The sequence below is a fragment of the Mytilus galloprovincialis genome, chromosome 2 (assembly GCF_965363235.1).
Source record: "Mytilus galloprovincialis chromosome 2, xbMytGall1.hap1.1, whole genome shotgun sequence".
Lineage (NCBI taxonomy): Eukaryota > Metazoa > Mollusca > Bivalvia > Mytilida > Mytilidae > Mytilus > Mytilus galloprovincialis.
In genome coordinates, this window is record NC_134839.1 from 104,385,984 (window position 1) to 104,407,810 (window position 21,827).

At 32.3% G+C, this 21,827-nt stretch overlaps 1 protein-coding gene across 2 annotated transcripts; it reads right to left on the reverse strand.

The window, feature by feature from the left end:
• Positions 1-410: 410 nt before the first annotated feature.
• LOC143065222 (inhibin beta B chain-like) lies at positions 411-14,236 on the reverse strand. Of its 2 annotated transcripts, none has more exons than XM_076238659.1 (3): positions 14,124-14,236; positions 2,157-2,480; positions 411-1,377 (listed from the first exon to the last, which is right to left on the reverse strand). In XM_076238659.1, the coding sequence occupies exons 2-3, from the start codon at positions 2,464-2,466 to the stop codon at positions 575-577; spliced, it is 1,113 nt and encodes a 370-aa protein (XP_076094774.1). In that variant the 5' UTR covers positions 2,467-2,480; positions 14,124-14,236; the 3' UTR covers positions 411-574. The 2 variants fall into 2 exon arrangements, with proteins under 2 accessions (XP_076094774.1, XP_076094775.1); XM_076238660.1 differs by lacking the exon at positions 14,124-14,236 and adding an exon at positions 8,681-8,836.
• Between the last annotated feature and the right edge of the window lie 7,591 nt (positions 14,237-21,827).

Here is a 21,827-nt window from a genome sequence, read left to right on the forward strand (position 1 = left end):
CACTACTGTACCAGGTCAGGGTGAGGGTTTGGCACCAGCAAACATGTTTAACCCCGCCACATTCTATATATGCCTGTCCAAAACCAGGAGCCTGTAATTCAGTGGTTGCCGTTTAATTTAATTTGGTTTTCGTTATTGTCATGTGTATACATCCTGACGCTATTTTTGATGTTTAAATTGTCATTTCGGGATATTGTATAGCTTACTATGAAGTATGGGTTTTGGTCATTGTTGAAGTCCGTACGGTGAACTATAATTGTGAACAATCAGACCACGTTTTCTATCTATTGTCGGTTTCAGAAAACAAATAATATTTGCCAGTTTCGAAAAATTATAAAAATACGTGTCCGCTTTCAAATGTAGAGACCTCGTACAATTAATCGATCCACTTAAACAAAACATAACAAAACTTCTCTTTATTATCTGATTTATTTAATTTGAATTCTTTGGAATGGTGTTTGCTTTGTTGCCAAAAAACAAGTGTAATTCTGTGGAATTATCTATCTATAATACCTTTAACCTTCTATATTTCATAAACCATAAAAGAATAAAAGAGTTTAGCACTCTCACTGTCTCATTTTACACTTATACAGCCACATTCAGTTACAATCATATTAGGGAGAGATGTGAAAATTATATTGCCATTGTTATCATAATATACTATCCTTAAATGTGTACTTTTTGTTTCGGAACATGTACTGTTAGTTGTACATGTGCCTTCACATACGCCTGTTTCAAACGATTTCGGTGCAATGATCCAATCGGACCACCCGATAGTTTTGAAATCAACTAATAAATTATCCATGCAACATGCAGAGTTATTTGCACATATTGATGTCTCTCTCTTTGAACGAATATAAGTTTTCACTTTAGTATGTAAAATAAGAAAAGGTCTTGTACGATTTAATCTCCGCTTTCGCCGAGGTCGTTTGATTTTTAAGTCTCTCATTTTATCCCTTGTCTTTTTAGATTTCCTGCGATTTTTCCTTTTCTTTTTATTCCTTCCACCATTAATTAGAATAAGTTGAGCTCTATGATCACATCCGACACAATTTAAATGTAAGTATAAATTTTGATCGTCTCTTTTCATTGCGTTTTCTATAACCTTTGATGGGACGGCCACTTTTAGCCATTTTGTTCTCTTTATTCTGGTTGTAACGGAAGCTACGACTGTACTAGGTTTCCCCTCCGTGTCTAAAGTCGATAGCTTTAAGAATATAGTTCTGACTCTCAATCTTTTACGTCTTCCATTGCTTCCCTTCTTCTTCCGTTTATATTTGATTTTCACCAGAAGGTCAGCACTAGTCACCTCTAGCTGACGACCTTGATTGTCTTGTACAACTTTGAACAGCACAACGTTAGCATCACTCAGATTCTCTGTAGAAATAATCAAACATTAAAAGTATTCAATATACAATAATTTAGTGATGAATAAGGTATCATTAGATGGAATGTTTTGTCCGTTTCTGTTAACCTTTTTTTTTTTTTTTTGGTTTGTGCATCATTGACTTTTCGTATTTATAAAGACTTCTTTGAAATGTGTTTGCTACCTGCAATGCTTATTTTTTTGTTTATTCCAAGATACATCTATATATCTAATACCCTTAGTGTCTCTCCATCGACTTAAATTATCTGATACCATTTTTTGTAAAAACTATTTACTGGTAACTGTTAAATTGACACATCTCGTCGACTTATTCGAGCAATTCTACAGGTGAAACATGCAGAGCAGGATCTGTTTACCCTTCCAAAGCTGATGAGATCAACCCGGATGTTTAGTTGGGTTTGCGGTAATAAACTTTTAGTTTCCTGTGTCGTGTTTGTGTGTTGGTGTTGATGTTTCGTGTTTTTTTTTGGGTTTTTTTTTTTTTTTTGCCATGGCGTTGTCAATATAAAAAAAGATGTGCTATGATTGCCAATTAGACATCTCTCCACAAGATAACAAATTATACAAAAATTAACAACTGTAAGTCATCGTAAGGCCTTGAGCAAAGCCAATACTGCATTGTCAGCTTTAATAGGCCCCGAAATGACAAATGTAAAACAATTCAAACGAAAAAAACTAACGAACTAATGTATGTACCAAAATTGTTTTCGATTTTTTTAGTTTGAATGTCTCTGTACAATTGGTATCATTCTTCTCTCTTTATATTTACCTGGAATCTGCGAATGGCTAACGACTTCCTGTATTTCAGCATAGTATTCGCCTCTAGGTTTATTCACATGATTTACATCTTTTTTAATAGGACGACGACCGAATAATTTTCCAGTCACATGTCCTGATGCTATAGGTTTCCCGACGAATGGTCGATCGTTTAGTCCTATCTTATTTAGAATTCTCACTTTTATAGCTGCAAGCTTTTTAAATCTTTCCAAGTCTGTTTGTATGGCAGGAAAAGAACCAAATTGTAGGGTGGATGAAATTGACATAACCATGAATAAGGTATAAAAATATATTGCATCCATTTGTGGTGGTTGCCCTGTAATAAAGAGATAGATATTTAATTCAATAATATTGAAGATTTGAAAGAGAAAAAAAAACACGTAGAAATAGATAACAGATCCCATGTACAATTCTGGATTAGACTGTTACATGGCTGATCATTATACATGATGCAATAAGTTTACAATTTTTCAGAGCTAAATTCAAAAGTAAGTAATTAGTTGGTAGCTGTAAAAGTGAACAAAACAATCAGGATTCATAGAAAATTTAAATACAAATGTTACTTGTTGAGTTCATTCAAATCTAATAATATTTTGGTCAACATAATACCAGATATCATGTAGGAATAATACAAGATATTCCCGGCTTAGTATATTTCTAGGATTTTGATTGGTTAACGCACGTCGTCACAAAACCCATATCACCTGGGTGTTGCTATAACCCATATATTTGACCGCTGCTACCCATTACACCTGGTAACTGCACGCACGTTTTCCTTAGTTTCATGGTTGTTCCTTGTGAAAACAGAATTCTGTAGATTATCCATGATATCTTTAATCAATATTTTACTAAGCCGGGAATAAGTCTTTATTACAACATAAGATGTCGATATTACAACATATATATAGCTATATCGTTATTACTACAAATGATAACGGCATATTCATTTTTAACTATAATCATAACCGACGGCCTCACAGTAAAGTATTAAGTTATGAAAGTAAGTTACATACGTAACCCAACATTCGTATGCCAGTAAAGTAAGCTAAGCATATAAATGAATGGTTATTATATATAAGTTAGCTAATAAAAAAAAACTGTGTGCGTGATGCTATGCTCAAAATTCAAATGTAATTTCAATTTAACCACAAAGAAGTGCAGATTTCGCACGTGGCAAATTAACACCAGAATTCCAAAGTAAAATGAAAATTAAATAATTATAAAATTTATAAACACTTTCTATTTTCAGAGGTATGTACAAGCTATTTGTATACAACATTTTTTTCAATTTGTTAAAATGAACCTAAAATATATACACAATCCATGCATCTGTTGATGGAAACGTTAAATTTAGGTTGATCAGTTTTCTATATTTACCGTTTTAATGACGGTGTTCTCAGAATAAACCTAATTTTAATTCAAAGCAGTTCAGTTAAATGCATTTGAAGTGTAATTAAAAGTTGCAAATTAAAAAAAAAACAGGCTTTACATGTGTTACAAAGTCAATGTTGTTTTTTTTAACCTAAGAGTAAAAAAAAGTAATACGGCATTTAGTCTGTTGTGGCAGAAAAAAGGTTTACTAAGAGGGTACAGAACACTAATGTAAAGGTGGGATTTTTTTATGCATCTTGCCTCACTGTGACTTTAATACGAAGAACCGCAGTAAAAGTGCTTTTCTTGGCGTTTAGTGTGGAGGTGTGTTGTTTGTGCTTTGTTGTTCGCACTTTTCTTCGCGTTTAGTGTGGAGGTGTGTTGTTTGTGCTTTGTTATTCGCGCTTTTCTTCGCGTTTAGTGTGGAGGTGTGTTGTTAGTGCTTTGTTGTTCGCACTTTTCTTCGCGTTAAGTGTGGAGGTGTGTTGTTTGTGCTTTGTTGTTCGCGCTTTTCTTCGCGTTTAGTGTTGAGGTGTGTTGTTTGTGCTTTGTTGTTCGCACTTTTCGTCGCGTTTAGTGTGGAGGTGTGTTGTTTGTGCTTTGTTGTTCGCGCTTTTCTTCGCGTTAAGTGTGGAGGTGTGTTGTTGTGCTTTGTTGTTCGCGCTTTTCTTCGCGTTTAGTGTGGAGGTGTGTTGTTTGTGCTTTGTTGTTCGCGCTTTTCTTTGAGTTTAGTGTGGAGGTGTGTTGTTTGTGCTTTGTTGTTCGCGCTTTTCTTCGCGTTAAGTGTGGAGGTGTGTTGTTTGTGCTTTGTTGTTCGCGGTTTTTCTTCGCGTTAAGTGTGGAGGTGTGTTGTTTGTGCTTTGTTGTTCGTGTGCTGATGTGTCATGGATGGACACCACATAATCTTTGGCTCTTTTACATTAAAAGTATGGTTTAATACACAATAATAAAACGATTGTTATGACTGATATTTCGTTCGAATACCCCTTTTTTAATGCACATTTGCATCAAACAGCAAAAACTATTCACTTCTACAAGCTAACAAATAAAGAATATAAGGACATCACTGTCCTTTTGGTCGATGCCTCTGCTGGTTGTGGGTTCCTAATTGTTCCATTCACCCAGTGTCTCGAACAGATTTAAATATGTATAACTTTCAACATCTTTCACATAAATTTTATTGAAAATACAAAGTGCTTCTATTGAGAAATGCTTCAAATCTGTAGACAGATTTAGTGTAAAGATCAATTAGACATGAACGATGGCATTTATAAATGGCACATATTCATACAGTTTTATATCTCATAAAAACCACAAGACAGGTCAATTCATTTCATAATTTTCAACTGATTTCTTGGCTACCTATTTAGTATTTTGCGTTAATTTGTATGTTTGATATTTATGATGGTGTTATCAATGATACAGCTCTGACAGACAAATCAACACCAATACGCTATGAAAGATAATAATAGCTCCATCTCTTTTTACATAACCTATAACAGTTTGTAAGTCAAGGAAAGTGTCTATTATACCGCTCGTATCTTACCAAAATCAAAATACTTTACATATCTATAAAAATATATCTATATCTTAGAGATTATTTCATGCTGCGCTTTGCAGTTTGTTATTGCTAAGCTAAGAATGCGGTGATTTACAGACTATTCAATGCCAACATAAGTATAGAAATTATGCAATGTCTGTAGTATAGAAAGTATTTATTCAACGACGGCAAAATCAAAAAGATTATATCATGATAGATACCCTTAAAACTGATTTGACTCAGACCCTTTTTAAAATATGACATTGAGGTATTCTATAGTTATCTATATACATGTAGATCATAATTTGATGCATTTGATTGATTGATTGATTTTTGGTGTTTTAACGCCACTTATAAGCACCGCACTTAGGCTATTTCGTGGCGGCCAGTTTTTATTGGTGGAGGAAACCGGAGTGCCCGGAGAAAACCACAGACCTTCGCAAAACTGAAAATCCTAGTCAATTAAGATTGGAGTCGAGTGCACTGGCAAGAGCGGGGTTAGAAATCACAACCTCCGTGTAGACTGGCTAGTGATTACAGTAGTAACTACTTAGACCACTCGGCCACCGAGGCCACTTGATGCATTTGATAGTCATAGAGTAACTAATTGGATTTATATTGGCATGTTAAATGAGTCAGCTGGTTGGTACAAACCGAAATATTCTAACGATCACAAGGATCTTATTCTAATGTAACCATTGCATATATATATATATTCTTTGCGGTATCCAGAAGAAGAGTGACAAATAGGGCCGGACAAAGAAAACCCTTTTCGTCGGTATTTTATTGACAGAAAAATAAGAATGACCTATTAAAATCCACTTTACATGTAATCCTTTTGGATTAATGTATTAGCATTCTTTGATTCTGGTTTGATACCAAATTGATTGTAATCATAATAAAGTACTTATATATATATATATATATATATATATATTCGTACACTGCTCTCATCTTAAAAATACATGCCAGTGTTTTAATTATACATGTAGACACCGTGTTCTTGTGAAAGACTAATTTATCACAGTCATGTATATCTAAAGATGATCAAACAGACGTAGTTCATCAAATTAGCATCCAGTCAAATAGGTGCAGTGGTTTAACATAACCTGCTAATAAGCTGAAAATTGCTTGTCAAATTCTATAATTCACTCTTCTGGTGAAATTCCCCTCGATCAAAAAAATAATAAAAAAAATGTCTATCAAAGGATTAAACAGTTATTTAAAAGAAATCATGAAATATGAAAAATTGTACACTCAAAGTGTTCGCTGTTCCACAAAAGTACTCATGAAACATGAGTTGGATGAAATATTTAGTATTGTCATGACAAGAAGTGTGCGTGGTGTCTGCTACACTACAGGGCTCCCAAATGAGTATATCTCAATTAAGCAGAATTGTAAAGAAATGGAGTAAAACAATTAATAAATATAATTGTCAGTCGACAGAGTTTTTTGTATGTCAAGTATATACCAAATTCAACTCCTTGGAGAAGAATGGGCTAAGGTTCAGTAATCCAGGACAAACAATGCCAACAAACACTTGAGAAAACTCGAAACAAAAGAACATCTCTTTTATTGTTGTTCTTTAAGTCTATGTCATAATTTGTATTTTTTTTCTAACGCAGAGCATGATGTTTAAATTAACACCATTCAATGGCTTTGGCTAGAGCGGAGATAGTGTACGTTGCCGAAAACACATTGAACAACAGATGCAGGGTAACTCCAACAATGTACAGGCACATATAGAGTGAACGTTTATAATTTATAAGTAGTAATGACAGTTCAATTGCTATATCACGAAACAATATAATGCTTATTACATATATTTAATTTTGAATCGACAATGTAATTACTCGAAGACACGATTTAACAATTTTGACGAAGAAAACGTTTTACTTTTTAGTGTTAATTAAATGATCTGCAACTAATCACTTGAAGCAAAGGCAATGCATCTTATTCCTATTCAAGTATGCTTAATTATGTTTGAAAAATATATTAAGTTTGTAATGTTGCAGTCAAATCTGACAATAAATAATATACTGTTGTTTTTAACTACAAGCTCATGCATTCACTTGATAGTAACATATGTGATCATTTGCACACTTTCATACCCGTACAAACGAAAAGAAAAGAAACACACGATTATTGTGTTCGTTGTATATTCCGACAGTCTTCACAAACCGTACCGTACATAAGTTGCACATTTCCTACGTTTTCATTTAATCTTTTTCATATAAAAGTGTTATGCGATAATTATTTACTTTCTACCTATAAATGCAAACAAGTGTTAAACAAGTATAAAAGATAGATATAAGAAGATGTGATATGAGTGCTAATCAGACAACAACTCTCCATCCAAGTAACAATTAGTAAAATTAAACCATTACAGAGCAAGATACGGTCTTCAACACGGAGTTTTGGCTCACACCAGATGTCTAACTCGCTCAATGTTAACGCAATTGTTCAGGGAAAGAATGAAAACATGTCGCACAGTAGGACATAACAAGTTGGAGCATTATTTCATAATACAAGATGGTAGGAGGTGTAGTTGCATATCAAACTGGCACGAACATTTCATATATGTAATAGAAAAACAACGGGTATGTGGTGTCCATCCATGACTCAAAATCAGGACATGCAAAGCTAAACAATACATACACAAAAAAAAAAAACATAAAAAAGCGCTTTTAACTACTTGACATTTAAAAGACATGTTTCGTAAACAGCAAGTAGAGCACCAAGAGTAATGAAAATCTGTGACATGGTGTCATAGCCAGATGAAGCTTGGTGCCAAATATCAAGAAGCTATGACATTTTGTTGCTGTGAAATAATGCAGCAGAAATCTGCTTCAGAGTGGCGCAACTATAATACTGAGTCTGTAATGTATGGTACTCGCCAATAACATACACGGGCTTTAGATATATACGGTACACAATATGACATCGATTTATTGTATATGTTAGGGAATAACTAAGAATCAGTAGAACTTAAATTTGTCGTACCAAAGTTTTACTATAATTCATATCGAAATATTGAGCTCACAGAAAAAGGTGCTGACAGGTGATTTTCTTTGTATGACCTTCTTCAGCAGGTAAACATTAGACAAACAATTAGTCATATGGAAAAATGCAGATAACATAGATATAAGAAAAATGTGGTATGAGTGACAATGAGACAACTTTCTCTCCAAGTAACAATTTATAAAAGTAAACCATTATAGGTCAAAGTATAGTCTTCAACACGAAACCTTAGCTCACCCCGAACAGCAAGCTGTAAAGTGCCGAGTTATTTGGTTTTTATGTTTCAGTGACCCATTAATTACCCATGACCGAGTTAATTTGTATCCATATTTGAGCCATCCAAAATTCAGCCCTGACCATATCATGGGACACCGTTTTCCTGGTTTTGATAACCTATAGGAACATTTTGGGGCGTCAGACAAAAATGGTATATATCAGTCGGAACTATCTGAGCTCACTTTGTCTGAGTTTTAAAACGGAATCATTTGCAAGATTACTGACTTTTGAATTAACAATCTAAACCTACTGGTGTACAAATATATGGATCATGCTGTTTTAATGATGAAAACTAAAAAAAGACGTACCTGTTAGCAGCTTGCATGTATAGAAGTCCTCATGTAAATTTAAACTATCATTTTGTCACAATTGCCTGCTGTTGTATTGTTTCAAGCATCCAATTAAGACCGTTTTGTCAGAACTTATTCTGTTGGTACTGTTGTAACGTTACTTCAGATTTAAGTTCTGTGTGAAAGTGTTTTATCTATTTAAAGGCATTAGGTGATGATAAAATTTCAAAACTGCCACTTAAGTATAACATTGGCAATACTCTGCATTTTTGAAATGCCCGTGGTGAAATAAAAGCTTTCTGGCAGTCTCCAGATGCAAAGTTACTAATTATTACACTTGTTTATATTCTTTCTCTCTTAGTAAGTGATTATGACTTGTTAATACTGTGATTCATTATCCACACCGATTGGCTAACAGCGTTTTGTCATAAATGTTCTGTTGGGGATTGTTAAACTTTTCAATATGCTTTTTAACTGTTCAAGATTTTTTCACTTATTCATACCATACTCCAGTTGGTTATTATTCACGAAGTACAAAGAAGTCATGTACTGAATCACATTATGACTTTCACATAATTATAAAACAATTACGACATTGTTGATTCAAAGATTTGAATTGCTTTTAAAGATAAGACAGTTGACCTCTCGTAGACCTATATCTTGTGACTGACAAGCATATAAGCAATTACATTTGATTTTACCTTTTCATATTGAATTATGATGGTAAACTCTGAAAGATTTTAATTTTGATACGAATAAAATCTGGAAATAGTTAAACTACCACAAGACGGTTTGGGTACTAGTAATTGTCTAGTTTACTTCTAAAAAAGTTGCCGCGGAAGCATTTTATTCTAAAACTGAGGTAAGTAATGGGTTGCCAAAACATAAACATATATTACTTAGGTACTATTACGTAGTTATAAATACTAGTACCCTCATTTAATAACGCTTTTAAACATAACCCTCCGAAGCAAAGTAAGAGTCTTACCCGTTTTTTGAAAACCCACAAAAGTCATGTCTTCAGGGCTAGCTAAGTAATTGGTCAGCATAACACGAAAATCTCTTACCAAAATAATAGATAAGTAACGGGCCACTAACGCATGCAAAACCATTACATCGATGGTTAGAAAAGTAACGGGTCAACTAAACATGGAAAACCCTGAACTCGGTCACATCTAAATAAGGCAGTTAGTTTTCTCGTTTGAATTGTTTTACATTGTCATTTCGGTGCCTTTTATAGCTGACCATAAAGGTATGGGCTTTAATCATTGTTGAAGGCCGAACAGTGACTTATAGCTGTTTATTTTTGTGTAATTTTTGTCTCTAGTGGAGAGTTGTCTCATTGGCAGTCATACCACATCTTCTTTTTTTATAAGTAGTGGGTCAGATCTTCACCTCAAATTCACGAGAACATGGATACTATTAACTCAATCATAGTCAAGCACCATGAAAATCCCTAACTTAGATTAAAAATAAGTAGTGAATCAGTACTAAAAACTATTACATCGGCGTTAGATAAGTAATGGGTCACCAATCTTGTGACGTGGGCAAATTCCAAAATCAACTCTACGCGACGTTTCCATTACAGAAGAAATGCAATGGGTCAGAAGCGACTTCTCCGGGCGATAGAACATGATTATTAGACTCTGCAATGAAGGCGATTTCTGGAAAAGACCTTTGTTACCACTTAGCTGTGACCTTTTGATACATTTATTGCTTATTGTTTCAAGAATTGAACTTCAACGTTTTTAAATTATCCGCCGTGTACTCTCCTTAGTGAAAGATGAAAGGTTTATTTAAAACAATATAACTACAATAAGATTCTGCAAGCAGATATGAATTCAAAGAATCTTTTTGAAATCTCAGTAAAAGTTTCCAGAAGTGCATTTCTGTACGTAATGCAATGTATTTATGGTAAAAAGATATAAACGATGCTGAATAAACAATTCTTTAAAACCTAATCAATGACGAGGACAACTTTCCAACGTTTATTGCACTTGACTATTATATCACATGCAGTTTTAAATTGTTTAAAGAGAGTACTTAAAATTACTCTAACGCATTAGTGAGTGCTTGCTTCAAATTGAGTGTTTGTCCTATTTGGCATATTCTATAGACATGCAGTTTATACATATATTGTAAGTTGGAATTCGTTCCAGACACTTATTACAGCATGTGTATTTGATGAATGCGTAGAGAAGGTGTTAATAGCTGGCAGGCTAATGCTTGTTACTTGTCAAACATCTTTGTCATGACGAACCGATTAAAATAAGTACCGGAAGTCATGATCGTTACATTATAATTTTATATAATCCAATTCTATTCGCTTAGAAAAATACATTCTCTCACGATCTACTGCATGTCAAAACCAATTCAAATTAATATTATTAATTTTTTTTTTTTGTGCTTTCTTCGTTTCAGAATTCTCTCGCGTGTACAACTTCGATTGTCTAATTTGTATCTCCCGCCTTTTGTTTTACATGCGCACGAAGACACTGGACAAGAAACAAGTTGTTGAGTGTACAATTTAGTGCTTCAGTAAGAGTACTGACATTCGATATCCCAATTATGTAAAAATTTTGACCGATAAATGAATTATTTATATTTTTTTCACCCCGGCTGCAAAAGATTTTTAGTGATAACTATCGTTTAAATTTAAGAGATTCTTGTAGTGAAATAGGTACACTCTTAAGTGATTTTATTTCTCCACGGGACATCATCCCCAAGAAACAAACAATGAGCAATAATAAAGTAAAGTCTTCATTATATTTGTGATCTTCGTAAAAATACGTTTTATAAGTTTATCAACTTTTAAAAGAATGATTTTCATTTTATTTTTGTTAAAAGCACCCGTCTGCACCAAGATTTGCATTTAGAACAAACAAGGCCATTCCTCCCAGTTGATTTAAGAAAGAGTGCGATACTTTGTTCTATTCGATAGAAAATGCTATTTTTTGCATAACCACTTGGGCGATATAAAGCAGTAGCAGTATGTGGAATGTACTAAAAATAATTCTTGCTATAATGACAGTAGAAATATTTATGTTTTTGATATAAAAACCCCAGTCTATAATTCAGTTTCAAGATTATTGAACTATCTATAAATAGTTTAGATATAACCTACATCATTTGTGAGGAGATAAGACCTCACATTTTATGTCTGATAACAAATAATAATATTATTGTTCTTACGTATTTTATCAGAAAATAGTTTATCAGATATAGAAAATAAATATAAAGAGAGTATATTGACGTTCAAATATCTCATTAGTCAGTTATAAACACAACAGTGAAAATAAACTGAGTGAGGTCTGGTGGTCCACAGAGTATGTATATATATCATGGAAAACGATCTTAATATAAAATATTATAATAAATGACTCAGAAACATAAAAAAAAAAACACAAAATAATGCATTTTGACAAAGGGAATAGTTGATTTCTTTGATAAACTTGGAGCTACTTACAAGACTTTTATTTGAAATTAGAAATTGGAATGCTTTTTTTTAATGTTAAAAGTGTCTTACTGGTTGTCAATTGCACTAATATGGATTCATTGAAAATACATCACTTTGTTAACATCGCCTATGTAAATTTTAAAATTGTTTGTATGCACATTGAACGACTAATGTATGTGACGTATTAAATTTTCTGACGTCAGACACACACATCAATGAATGTGTTTGTAGATAGATGTTTTTTTGTGTTCTGTTAAATTGTTCCTTTTAAAATTGTTATACGATGATGACTGATGTACCCATATTTTGACTATTTTATTTATTGTGTCTGTTTAGTTAACGCATCAATGTAAAAAGAACGGAATTTGATGAGACTGTCATCAAAGCGAGAGGGTTAGCGCTATAAAACCAAGTTTAATCCACCATTTTCTACATTTGAAAATGCCAGGAATATGACAGTTCTTGTCCATTTGTTATTGATGCGTTTTGTTATTTGATTTTGCCATGTGATTATGGACTTTCCGTATTGATTTTCCTCTAAGTTCAGTATTTTTGTGATTTTACTTTTTGTTAAGAGCATTCCTTAGCGTTTGTTTGTTTTTTTTTTTTTTTTTTTTTTTTTTTTTTTTTTTTTTTTTTACATACATAATATGACCATTTAACGGTCATACTTACAGAAGAATACTCGAAACAAATATACGACATCGAATTTCATAGAATAAAATGTATGAAATGTGTGTTGTAGAAAAAAAAACATTCACTATTTTTTTTTTTTAACAAAATACTTTCGATTGATGGTTATAGGTGAATTGATGTTGGTTCTCATATGTACAAAAATGTCAGATGTTTCAATCTGAAAAGATTTGTTTTAGACAGTTGATTACAACGTTAAACTGTCTGATTAGAAAGCTCAGAAAGATATTTCAAGATTATAATTCCGTAATTCAAGATTAAATACTTTAAATTGTATTACCAACATTAATTTCTGAATTTGACATTTATTATTCATTCGAAATTCAATATATCTAAAATTACCAGTTAAAAGACATAAGGTCATGTTTTTCTTTCTTTCACTGTTTATGACGTCTTAACACTAAATCCAATGGATGTTGGATGTGCACTAATTAATAATTTATTCTTAGATACATGATTTTTTAATTACTTGTTATTGTAGTGCTGAGTTCTCTGATTGGCAATTATACCACATCTTCTTTAGTACAGACTGAGTATATCGTTTGTAAGCAGCAACCCTTTACAGCCGATTGCATTGAGTGTGTAGGCAAATGCAATATCTTTGGTTAGCTTGCTTGCTAGCTGAGCCGTGAAGTTATTAATAGGTGAGGTTCACTACCATAGAATGACGATTGGTTAATACCTGGTATAGATATAATTTATTTAACTGGTACGACATGAAAAAATGACAGATTTGGATTGGTTAATGCAAATGAGTTAATTTACTCTAACCCATGGCTAACATTATATTACCCATTACGGATACGCTTCGTCAAGAGTGCGCTTGTTAAATACTTATATACTTATAGTTGTTAATGTTTTTGAATTTAAAAGCCATTAATGACAGGACAGTAAGTACAAAAAAGCTAATAACATGACAATATTTTCTGGGGTAACAATCATATCTGAGTGCGACATGCGGTTACTAATGAGTGACAAGAATCAAAATGATAAATCAAGTTCTAAATCATCCAGAGTCTAAACAGACACTTGCGTGAATATTATACTAACACAGAACTCCAAAATAGAGCAACTATAGGTGTCAATGGCAGTCAAGTAATTTAGCGCTCGATATGTATACCAGTAAACTTTGAGTTAAAACCTTGCGCATGTAGGTGAATGCACGTTTTTAATGCCAATAATATTACCAATGTAATATTTATTGCATTGCATTGAATAATAATACTAACTGATGTTACTGTGTTTTTTTAGGTAATTGTATTATGAACAACAAACTAAGACAAATATTGTATAAACACAAACAATACTCACTGTCTTGAGACTATAATACTATACTATTCCATTAGTCTGCACATTCAGCACTTAGGATGGAGCTTCGTTGATGATTCCTCTACTAAAAAGAACGCGGCAGTGGAAGTTGAGTGTTTTCTATCTTGACGAGGTATTACGTATTCTAGTAGATAATTATTTGCAGTAGCTAGTCAATGATTTATAATGATAGCTCCCGAAATTTTTATTGGAACAATAAATTTATTTATATATTTTTTTTTAAAGTCTAGACTGTTTATTGCTTATACACGAAATTTTTTCCAAACGTTTCAATTATTTCAATTTATTCCTTCTTCTTCGTGCATTTTTGAGTGCAGAAAGAACCAAAGCACTGAATTCTCATTTGTACCGATATGCAAATTCGAGATGTGGCAATTTTTAGAGCGAACAAAATGCTTATTAAAATTAAATAAATAGACTTAATTTCCTATATATTGAAAGGTAACAAATGATCTTCGAATATAAACCATGATCTATCAGTCCATTATATGATTGAAATAAATAAATGGACTATAAACAATTCTAACTTGTTTTATTTTTTAAATAATGGTACGTATTGCAGTACAAGGAGAATTAAGTGTGAGTGACGTAATCTCAACAAAACAGGACGGGACTACAGAAATTATTTCAAAATGATCCTTCATGTAATAGTAATCCGATACAAATAAATAACAACTATTATAATTAAAAAGACTCCAGTCCAGTAATTGAATAAGCAGTGACTCAAAGTTAGTATACTGTACCTTAAGGAGTGCTTCATCCGTCCTTCCGTAAAATTTTCTGAAATCTTTTCTAAATCTACCGACCCCGCTAGCAACGATACAAATTGATAGAGTAAAAATGTAAGGGTGGTTTTCAAAATTAAAAATTGTGTTCTTTTTCATGAAATCAACCTATTGCCAGTATTGATTTTTATTGGTCTTTTTCTATTTTTTCCACTGAAACAATAATGTCAATAAATTGTTGTAAATGATAATTGTAAGACCCTTTAAGAAGATTTGTTAGTTCCGGATGTCAATGATGCCACATACCATGCTATAACTGATAATAGTAAGACCATTTAAGAAGATTTGTTAGTTACGGGAAGCACTGATGCCACACACCAGTAGGTATTAGAAATCATATTTTATCTTTTTTCAGAATTTACAGAGTATGTCTGAAACAAACTTATTAGTTTAAAAAAATACATTAAGAATTTATAATAATAATTTTAAAATAAAACAATTTCTTTTTGTTAAAATCAAACTATTATAAGCCGTATCATTTTCCCAACCTTCTTGAAGTGTATGAAAATAGGTTTAAACCACGAAACTCGTAGAACCCTGATAAAGTAAGTATCTCTTTTAACAGGTCGGGAACTCTACCATATATGGAAATGCAGGAATTCGCATACTTATGTCCTCGCACATGTAACTGTTCATTTACGTGTGACGCAATTTATGTTTACCTGGGTTTTTGACTAATCCATTAAATGAGTAACAATGCATGATGGACTACTACGTGTTTACAATCAACAAAGAACACGTGTTATTTACTGAAATACAACACATTTTTTCGTGCAATGCGGGATTAACAATTTAGCTAAGTTTTTCATTTTATGTATCCACATTTATAGTTCGTAATATAAAGTATTCGTTCCATGCTCAGATTAACGAGGAGTTGTTTCTATGCGAAGAAACAAGTGTTTGAATTACCCGATATACGTAATATACAGCCATTAATTATATTTATATGTTTGGTGTTTATCACGGAGGTATTCGTCCACCAGACAGCAACGAAACAACAGTGAAAACACAATTACCAATACGACAAACTTACTAGTTTAAGGTTAGCGGTCGATAACAGCTGGTGCTAATATTTATGAGGGCAGCAACCTTCGTATAGAAAGTTAAAGAAAAATGTGTGATGCTTGAATTTTGAGTTCGTACAAAAAGGCGAAGACTTAGAGTTTGTCAAATATCTGATGGGGTTTTCACAATTTTTTTATGATATTGTACCTTCTTTTATGATTAAAAAGTAATTTAAATCGACAATAAGCATGTGTTCGTTCATATGTTTTTAAGAAACAACAATGTATAATCATCAAGCGGGCCATTTTTGGCCGATTATACGGTTTGAGTTTTTCTCATTGTTGAAGGTATTACGGTTGCATGTTATTAGTTTCATCCACTTCATTTGAGCTTAAGTAGATAATTGTCCCGTTGGCAATCATATCCCATTTCCTTATTTTTGTATACAAACGTCTTTCAGAAGGTGCGGTTTTCAATTTATATAATAATGTTGTGTTTAACATTGACTATGCGAAAATAGTAGCCAGGGTGAGAGACAATAGTGCACGACCCGAAGGGGAGTGCACTATTGTCTCAAACCCTGGCTACTATTTTCCATAGTCAATGTTAAACACAACATTAATATCATTATTATACTGACTGTTTACTATTTTGAATAGTGACAGTAGTGTATTTCAGTGTAAAAAAAATGCGCTTTATGTAACCAGAGACATATATACACATATATATGTCTCTGATGTAACTCTGCATATAGATATAAATAAATTTGGTGTATTTGCTGTCTTCTGATTGGTTAAAAGTATTAGTTTTATTTTCAATGTCAATTTTTATGGCGACACGCCCACTCTGACGTTGTGTATTCATACGCCAACATGTGTGTGTACGTACGTTGTTATTGTTAATATAAATAATATAAAAAGTTCTTTGAGCCTTATTTTTGATAGAAATTTATTTATAATGAATGGCAATAATTTATTTTGAATTTATTGACCCATAAAATTAGTTTTTGACTCTTCACATTCAATGTGAAGAGTCAAAAATTAATTTTATGGTTCAATAAATTCAAAATAAATAATAGCCATTCATTAAGTATTTATACTGCAACTAGTTGTGTTTATTTCCTAAATATAGAAGCATAGCTATATTTTGTATAATGTCAATTTCATCATGGAACACTTTCTCCACAATCAGAGGTCCATTACGGGATACAAAAGGGTTTTTTTTACGATTAAAAAAGCTATGATTTTATTAATTTAAGTTGCAGTATAAAAACAATAATCATATAACTCAATAACTTACAAAAAAAACAATGATAGAGGATCATAAAATTACTATTTATCTGTAAACAAATTACTTCTAAAGTATTCAAACAATTTTGGCTTCAACGGCAGTAAGCAGAAGTAAACAAAGAACAAAAACGTTCTAACAGAAACTACAGTAATTTAAAGTCTCTTAAAATGTCAGAGAAATTTAAATGAATATATCTTCTATTTCCCCCTGATTGTTCAATTGTAATAGTTTATTATTTGCCATGCTTATAAATCCAACCTACTTGTCTGTCAAAGCAACTAAGCTCCGCCTTTGCACGTGAAATTGACAATGATTGACATGAAAATCAATAGTCTGTTGCAACAGCAAGGCATACTATTTTCGCATAGTGCAGTTAACGCTATATATTTCTTTAAAAAACTATGCAAAAATAGAGCAATTTTTCTATAGAAGGACATTCTTACAGGAAGTATAATAATATGAAATATTTACCGACGTCTGTAGAACACTAAGTAATATTTCCCTAATCAGAATTTGACGGGTACAGAACATGCACAAAGCCATATCATCTTTCATATTTCATCAAAACTGCACCACAAGACCTTTTTAAATTCTTGTCTGACAGTGTTAACAAAACCTATAAGTTAAGTTTTTGACATATTTCAGTATTCGGGACTTTCAAACTGTTCCCCTTGTTCTGAAGGTAGTGAAGCAAGCAACTGTAATTTCATTTTGTTTTCGTCTTTGCAAAGTTCTTTTTTTTTCTGATGGAGATATTGGATTTTTTTTATTTTTTTAACGGACTCGGACTTTTGCCAACCTTAATCAAATCATTAATATGAGTGTTTTTGTTTGTTTTTTTTATGCCGTTTGTCACAAACATGTTTATTTTTTTTTTATTTGGCAATAAAGTTTATTATTATTAATGGTGTTATCCATGTTTATGTGCGACAAAGTGGGAACTTTGATATGTTTTGTGAAAATTGCAGCGTTGGGTCTAAACCTATTGTATTTTTTTTTTTATTTATTGGATAAATTTCTTCTCTGTAAAATACAAGTACCTAAATATTACAATAGTTTTAAAGTAAAGAAATAGTACTAAATATTAAAAGTAAATTTCCAGTAATACAAATATTTAGTACAGACATAGTACCTATGCAAAAGTAGCTTTGTATAGCTTACTTTTCAGCATTGAATCTATGATTGCTTACTCTACTAGAATGTGTCTTGGATGGAAAGATGTCTCATTTGGCACTCATACCTCATCTTCTTATTTCTATAAACAAAGCACGTTCTAGAAAAAAAACTAATAGGTAATTTGGACCCACTATGACCCATAGGATTTAAATAATAGGAGATATTGCACATAAGTCAATTATTCAATAGGACAGCAGCCGAACGATAAAAATACCTGTGAGGTATATTTTGGGATAAAATTAGCGACAGACGGACTTTATCGATGGATGAAACTATCCAAATATATGAAGCTATTTATCGTCCCCATTTTTTTAACATTTATTTTTAGTATACTGAATATTATGATGTTCTTACTTTTAGTTCAGGTCCTGATAAAAAGTTTACACACCGGCCAGTACAGATGGAAGTGTTTTAGTGCCAGTTTTCGTGTTTTTCGAGACAGAAATATTTTGGAAAGACTCATACAGGTTTAAAAGAGCTAAAAAAATGTTCATATTGGACAGTGGTCACTTCATATGAAATATCACTGTATCACGCCGCGAAATTATTGCACAGGTACAATGCATAACAATGGAAAAAACCTGTTCAACTACTTTTACAAGGCGAAAAAGAAAGTCGAAATGTGAAGCCCGTAAACAATACTTTTTTAATCTGAGCATGCAAATTGAAGATTATGTTATATATTTTATAATAAACATATTCGCATAGCAAAAACATTTATTTAAAAAGTCCCAGACACTACATTATTTGACCGTTTTTCCACTAATTCCACGTGTTTTCAAGTAGTAGTATACTCGTAGTAGCCCACAATGCATTGAAGTTCATTGACCCGATTGGTCAGTTTTCCAAGGCCATATTGGCCTTGTGTTTGAGAAATTACTATGCAAATATATTCTGACGTCAGGAAATCTAGAGTTCTCGACCTGTTTTAAGTACCAACTGCCTACTTTTGTTGCCATCCATTTCGAAGAAGACTTGGTATGTAAAAAACATTGATATTCTGGTTAATTAAGTTTTGAACATTTTATTCATTAATGATTTGGAAAGGTTGCGCAAAATGTAGAAAATATAAATGCTTTCAAAGAAAACCCTTTTTTATAATTTAATCCATTTGTTTCTATATGTACGAATATTTGTTTAGTTTTTATGTCGTTTGGCGAAGAAAAAAAACATTTTCTACACATATAGCACCAGGAAGATTATAAATATCTAATATTTCACATTTTATTCATTACAAATAAACAATTATATATATATATATATATAGATGTTCAAAAGTACTTAACATACCGATAAGGTGAAGGTCATCAGATAGTGAAGAATTTCCCATAGGTTACTCTCTATACTTATTTTAAATCTTCTAGATTATAAACAGACTACAAAAAGCTAAGGAAAATGAAGATGCATAGGGGAGCAATAACAAGTCAAAACTTGAAAAAAGACAGACACAGAAAAAAAAGAAATATGATGTAACAACAAAAAAAAAACGTCATTAAACACTACTGTTAAAATTGAAGATTGAAATATACCTTCACAACTGGGATTGAATGAAAGTGCTTGTGAATGATTAACAATTTCTATTCCAATTGAAGCACGCGTCTTGTAACACATGACAACCAATAATCCGGGAGCAAGTCCCGTTTGGTAATTTCGTGATCGAAGGAAAGGGCAGCAACCACATTGGTCTTTTGATGTTGTCCCTAAGAACTTAAGTCTTACTCTAAAATTATACATTTTGCTTTGAGACCCAAATATTGTCAAAAAAAAACAAAACTTGCATTTTCAGGTTAAGAAAGGGTCTTTGAAACACCCAGAAAACATGATTTGGATCGTTTGTTTTATAGCTTTTTGGGCCTTCAGTGGCTCCAAAACCCTTCAAGAAACAATTTGCCTCGCTCCGCTCGGCGAAATATATTTGCCAATACTTTAAAAAGAGGCTAGTTACAACCAAAGTTTAATACGTATATGTATATGCAGTTGGGAATTTAACAGTTGAATTTCTGCAGAGGATGATGATTAATTCTGATTAAATGATCATAATGTCTTGACTATACAAATAAACAAATCATTTAAAAATTGTATGTTTTCGAATATCATAAATAAAGTTGTGAAAATGAATAATCAGTCCTTTGCTTTAATGAAAATGAAAAATCTTGCTTCAATAGTGCAGAAAATGAATAATCTGTCCTCTTAGTTTACAAAATAAATAACCGACCAAAAACAAATCCTCCTGGCCCCCCTCCCCCCCCCCCCCCCCAGAATATCAAATGGTCGTCCCCTTATCTTTGTTTGGCTTTCTATACTATTTTGACCTGAGCGTCACTGATGAGTCTTATGTTGACTGGCGCATTAAATTATACCTTTGATAACTATGAGTATGTCTAAATGTTCTATTGTATTATTTATTGAGTATTTCTCTGTCCTGAATGTTCTCAAGTTGAATTTATTTGTACTGTAGTCCTGTCATGTAACGTTGTCATTTTAATATTTCATTTAACATTGCCATAAAAGCGCGATGTTTGACTAGCCACAAAACCAGGTTCAACCCACCATTTTTTCTTAAAATGTCCTGTACCAAATCGGGAAAATGGCAGTTGTTATCTTATAGTTCGTTTTAGTGTGTGTTGCATTGTCTTTTGGTATTTTGTTGCACTTCAGTGTTTCTGTTCTTTCGTTGTTTTCCTCTTATAGTTGATGTGTTTCCCTCAGTTTTAGTTTGTAACCCGGATTTGTTTTCTTTCGATTTATGACTTTTAAGCAGCGGTAAACTGCTATATATACAACTCGTCTAAACATACTGACTCAGACGTACTTATATATATATATATATAGATATTTCAAATGGTCAACAAAATCATGATGAAGTCCGTAAAGGTTTCAAAGGAATGAAAAACTCAATCACATCACTACAAACAGGTGTCTAAATACTATATATAGTTTTGGGGATTTATCTATACACTTCATAAGCTGGTACTTAACTAGTGATATGTGTTCCTATGTTGACCATTCGTTTGTATGAAACAAACTTGTTCTTATTCTTTCAATTTTGTTTAAAAGTTTAAAATAAGGAATACTGTTGGTCTTTTTTACATTGTACGAGAAGAGGGATTTAGATCGTATGTACTCACATAGAATTTTTGAAATTCAAATATAGCATTCCTGTTGTCTCTAGAATCGACAGGTTTATATAATTGGTAATTATGAAGCTCGGTTTTAATTGTCAATTGAATATATGTTAGTATTCTATATATAAATAGGCCGGATGGAACAATTGATATAGAGTCAGCTATAACACTGTTTGGAGACTTCTGTAGTAGAGTATCAAGTAGAGTGAAGGAAAATCACATGCTTAATTTTCGGTTCATGGATTTTATTTACGCACAAAAACAATACTGTTTCGAGATTTGTCTTTAACATCATATAGATTCCA

What these genes read in the sequence shown, in the direction of transcription:
- LOC143065222 (XM_076238659.1), bottom strand. Translation starts at nt 2,466, where the DNA reads ATGGATGCAATATATTTTTATACCTTATTCATGGTTATGTCAATTTCA. An exon ending in TAGCCATTCGCAGATTCCAG is followed by an intron (nt 1,378 to 2,156) that starts GTAAATATAAAG and finishes TTATTTCTACAG; the next exon opens with AGAATCTGAGTGATGCTAAC.